At 60.3% G+C, this 4,508-nt stretch overlaps 1 protein-coding gene across 5 annotated transcripts in view; it reads right to left on the bottom strand.

Annotated features, from left to right (window-relative positions):
• Positions 1 to 2,223: 2,223 nt before the first annotated feature.
• AGFG2 (ArfGAP with FG repeats 2) overlaps positions 2,224 to 4,508 on the bottom strand; it is a 3,846-nt gene continuing 1,561 nt past the window's right edge. Inside the window, exons 5-11 of one of the 5 annotated variants that reach the window (XM_014526647.2) lie at positions 4,409 to 4,506; positions 3,942 to 4,023; positions 3,747 to 3,793; positions 3,582 to 3,659; positions 3,151 to 3,282; positions 2,849 to 2,916; positions 2,224 to 2,744 (exon numbers count right to left, since the gene is read on the bottom strand). In XM_014526647.2, coding sequence (XP_014382133.1) covers positions 2,682 to 2,744; positions 2,849 to 2,916; positions 3,151 to 3,282; positions 3,582 to 3,659; positions 3,747 to 3,793; positions 3,942 to 4,023; positions 4,409 to 4,506 — 568 coding nt within the window. In that variant the 3' untranslated portion in view covers positions 2,224 to 2,681. Of the gene's footprint in view, positions 2,745 to 2,848; positions 2,917 to 3,150; positions 3,283 to 3,581; positions 3,660 to 3,746; positions 3,794 to 3,941; positions 4,027 to 4,408; positions 4,507 to 4,508 lie in introns of all 5 variants that reach the window. The other 4 variants (XM_014526646.2, XM_014526649.2, XM_014526648.2 and 1 more) reach the window with 4 other exon arrangements.

A 4,508-nucleotide genomic window follows, 5' to 3' on the forward strand; every position in this document is an offset into this window, starting at 1 on the left:
GCTTGGCCCATGGTGGGGGGCGGGGCGGGAGCCAATAGGAAGCGCCGGTTCGGCGGGCCAATGGCGACGCGGGGTGCAAAAAAGACCCCCAAAAACCAAGAGAAGGGGGGCAGCCAATCCGGACGCCTCACGGTGTGCCGGAGCCCGCCTCCCCGCTCGGCCAATGGGAGAGGACATCTCTCTGTGTAACCGAGGGGGCACACCCACCTACCCCACTTCGACCAATGAGGTGCCGCCGGCGCGCTCCCGGGCGCCCCGTTAGCTCCTGCCGATGTCAAAGGCTGCCTTGTCACCCCCCCTCCTTCCCTTTTATGAAGCCCCTGAGATCGCGGGTTCGAGCCCCGCCCCGGCCTCCATATCCCATAGTGCCCCAGGCCCTGAGCCAGCTCGTATCCCATAATGCCCTAGATTTCAGTATAGTGCCCTACCTCTCTCTCCTGTCCCATCATGCCATGGGCGTAGCACCATCTCCCTACCCCATAATGCCCTGGGGCCCACACTACCTCATAATACTGCAGGGCCCAAGTCCTCCCATGTCCCACCATGCCTTGCTCACACAGTCAAAGACCAACACCTCTAACTTGGCAATGCTTTACTGCAAGAAGCCACCTGTCACTCCTAGACCAGAGCAGGGTGGTCCTCAGCAAAAGCCTAAGGAATTCACAGGTCTGGGGGAGGGGAAGGGGCATTAGCAGCTGAAAGCCTGTAAAGTACCATAATTTTTGGCATATAATACACAATCCCACACACACAAAGATATGTGGGGGAAATATGGTAATAGCTGCAAACATGCACCTACCTGGACCCCCCCACCAAGCCTGCCCCTGCCCCTGAATCCAACCCCACAGCTCCCTCTTGTTGCCTCACACCCCCCTTAGCACCTCTCCCCTGACAATGGAGGCTCCCCAGGCTGCCCCTGGCCACGCTCCTGGTTACAGCCCTGGCCTTGGGGCTGCACCTGTGTCGATGGGCACCCCCCCAGCCACATGCCTGAGTGTGGAGGCCGTTGGGGGGGGGGCGGGCAGCAGTGGGGCACTTGCTCCTAGCCCCTTCCACCACCTAGGCTGGGCCCATCTCGGCCTGAACTTGGTGGCACTGCAGGGGCTAGGAGCCCCCCTGAAGCGGGGGCTGGGTAGCATCAGGGCAGGGGCCCTGCTAGGAGCACTGGTGCTGCTGACAGGGACTAAGCACATGGCCCTCAATGCCAGCCTGGCCTGGGCCCTGAGGGACCCCCGCTACCGGCAGCACTGTGCTCTCAGCCTCTCTGGTAAGGGCAAGCAGGGAGAGAAACCCAGGCATCCGGGCTGTCAACCCCCTCCCTCCTGCTCCAACCCACCAGGCCGCACTCCCCACTCCCTACCCAGACGTTGGGATCCCATGCTCAGGCCCCTTGGCCTCTATTTCCTTGCCAAAGAACCCAGGCATCCGGGCTGACCTCTGTCCCCTCCCAGGGCTCATGTTCTCCTTGGAAGCCCTAGAGAGTTTCCTGGCGCCCATCCCCATGATCTCACCCAGTGTCACCACCATGACGACCCAGTGGCACGGCCCAATAGCATGCATCATCCTGTACTTCCTGCAACCCAGGTGGATATGGGGGGAGAAGAGAGGGCAGGGCATAGTGGGTGAGCATGACCTCTCCTCTCCCTTGCAGGAGCTCCTGAAGCAGCCACATGGCAGGGATGCTGGTGGGTGGGGCCCTAGCAGCCACACCCCTCTTGACCATGCCCCCATGAGGAAGCTCTGCCTTCGGCAAGGACTCTGCTTGCCCGCCCAGAGACATGGAGGACCAGTTACGTACCACACGGTAGACACCTGGGTTGTCTGTGAGGGTTGGAGCCCAGAGATCTAGGTCCATCATGGCTCATGGACCGGGGAATGAACAGGGGCCTGGGCTCCCTGTACTGGTGTTTACTTCCTCCCTACCCCACCCCTCTCTGTCTCCACAGGAGCCAAACTCCATTCCTCCTTTGTCCAATCACAGCCATCACCTGTGAATAAAAGCACACAGGTGTACCCTCCCCCAGCCACATGTGCATGTGGGCACACATCATCCTAAACACATGCATGAGGCCACACCCACAGCTGGGGTGAGGAGGAGGGCACAAGAGCAATGGGGGGCTCATACAGGCGCACACACTGCATTTCGTGTTAATTGGAGGCAAGGCTGAGTCCAGGTCCCTCCCACCCATCTCCCAGCCCCACAGACCACGCATGGCACCAGCCCAAAGTCCAATAGAGGCTTTATACCAAGCAGCAAGTGCGAGGGGGGGTGGGGTTTAAGAGCTGAGATGGGGGGGCACCCGGACTCCTGGGTTCTCTCCTGGCTCTGGGAGGGGAGGAAGGCCAGGAGCCAGGACACCTGGGTTCTTCCACCACACACCTCACACTCAGGCCTTACACTCAGGCTGGTCAGGACAAGGATGGGGCTGGGCTGGGCTGGGGTTTTAAGCCCCGCCCCCAACCAGACTACAAGTCCCAGCCTGCACTGAGGCAGCCATTTCTTCCCTCTTAAAGGGCCAGCGTGCCCCTGCTTTCCCTGCATGCCTTGCTTCTGACAGCTGACTTCAAACTCCAAGTCCCAGGATGCTTTGAGAGTATTTAAAGGGCCGGGCGCGGGCCCCCCCCCCCCCCAGCCATCACGTGCTCAAGAGGCGCCCTCTACTGGCTGGGGGCAGGGGTGGTTATAAGAAGGGGTTGGTGGCCGGATGCTTGACCACGAAGTGCGTTGTTGCAGGAGCTGTTGTCTGCGGAGAGAGAACTGTGTGGTTATGGGGGCAGAGCCATTCAAACCCAAGGGTCCACCCCCTCCTCCTGATAGGCAGGTGGATGAGGGCAGGGTCACACTCACCAGGAAGGGATTGGTGGAGACACTGACAGGCTGCCCCACTTTGGTAGCACCCAACCCGAAGCTGGAGCCTGTGGAGAGGAGAGGAGAGGAGAGATCAGCCACTGAGAAAAAAAATCCAGGTGTCCGAGGGCTCCCACCCCCACTGCTCTAACCCCCATGGTCCTTGAGGGCTGGGAGAGAACACCTACTGGGACTGCAAAGCATGCTAGAAGGAAGGGGAGCATGTGGGAGAGAGCCCTTTTTTTGCCCCCAGCGTGCACTGCTTCCCAATACCCCCCATTCCAGAATGCCTTACTGCTCACCATTTGGCTGCGGGCCCAGTGGCGCTGGCTGGGAGAAAATGGAAGCCTGGAAGGGTGTGGGGAAGGCGCCGGGGGCAGGCGAGGCCTGGGGGGTCACGAACCCACTTGGGGACCCCACTGAGAAGGCAACACCTGCAAAACAAGTTGGGAAGGGGGGTGAGTCTAAGGGAGGCTCCTATGTCTCCTCCACTTTGTCACGTCAGGGACAGGGGATGAATTCAGCACCTGGCTCCACCTCCCAGCTCAGGGGGTAGAGCCTAGGCAGGGGTAAGGCCTGCATAGGGAGATGGGGCTTACCCTAGGGGAGGATCCTAAATCTACCCCACTTCACTATGTCTGGGGGGATGGAATTCAGCACCTAGCTCCCCCTTCCCAGCTTAGAGGCTGTGGCCTAGGAAGGGGGTGGAGCCTAGGATAGGGATGGAGTTTACCTGGTGTCAAGCCATTAGCTTGGAAGGGATTGGTTGAGGGCCGGGCAGGCGGTGGAGAAGCGAAGGGATTGGTGAAGGCTGTAACAGACAGTGGGGAGATTAGAGGGGAGCAGTGATACCCCAGGCAAGGAAGGAGAGAGGGGAGCAATTATGGGGCTTACTTACCCCCATAGGCAGGAGCCGGGCTGGGCTGGCTCAGGGGCTGGAAGATGCTGGGGGGAAAGAGCCAGACAGACATGGGGGTGAGAAGGGATTATTTATACCCCTCAAACTCCCTTGCCCCAGAATGCACTGGGGGTTAATTACAGTAATGAGATGCAACCCCACCCCCAAAAGCCAGGAAGGAATCCCCTGCAATACCTGCCAGGGGCTCCGCTCAGGTCCAGGATCTGGGCTGGCTGGCTGGGGGGTGAGGTGCCAAAGGCACTCGGGGAGACGCCCCCTACTGGCGGAGGAGGGGGAAGAGAGATCCATCAGCTGAGCATGAGGCCCTCTACCCCACCTAGTTTTGGGGAGGGTCCTACCTTAATTCCCAGCCTGGAGAAAAACTGCTTGTTTCTTTTTGCAGCAGACTGCATGCAGAAGAGAACCCAGGTGTCTGGGGTCTCAGCACCCCCCCACCCTGATCTAACCCGCCAGACCCCCAACTCCCTCCATAACTAGGGAGGACCCAGGCATCCAAGACCCCAGCCCCCCAACTCCCCCCATAACTAGAGAGGACCCAGGTGCCTGTCCCTGCTCCAAACCCATATGGACTCCACTCCCCTCCCAGATGAGGAGAGAACCCAGGCATTAGGCCCTACCCCAGCCCAGGAGCACCCTCTTACCTGTGGGCAGGGGCTGGGGGGAGAAGGGGGCCAAGGCCCCCCCAAACCCGGCTCCGAAGGCATCAAAATTGGCGAAGGCAGCATGGGCTGAAGCCTGGGC

The sequence above is a fragment of the Alligator sinensis genome, unplaced genomic scaffold (assembly GCF_000455745.1).
Source record: "Alligator sinensis unplaced genomic scaffold, ASM45574v1 scaffold1488_1, whole genome shotgun sequence".
In the NCBI taxonomy this organism is placed as follows: domain Eukaryota; kingdom Metazoa; phylum Chordata; order Crocodylia; family Alligatoridae; genus Alligator; species Alligator sinensis.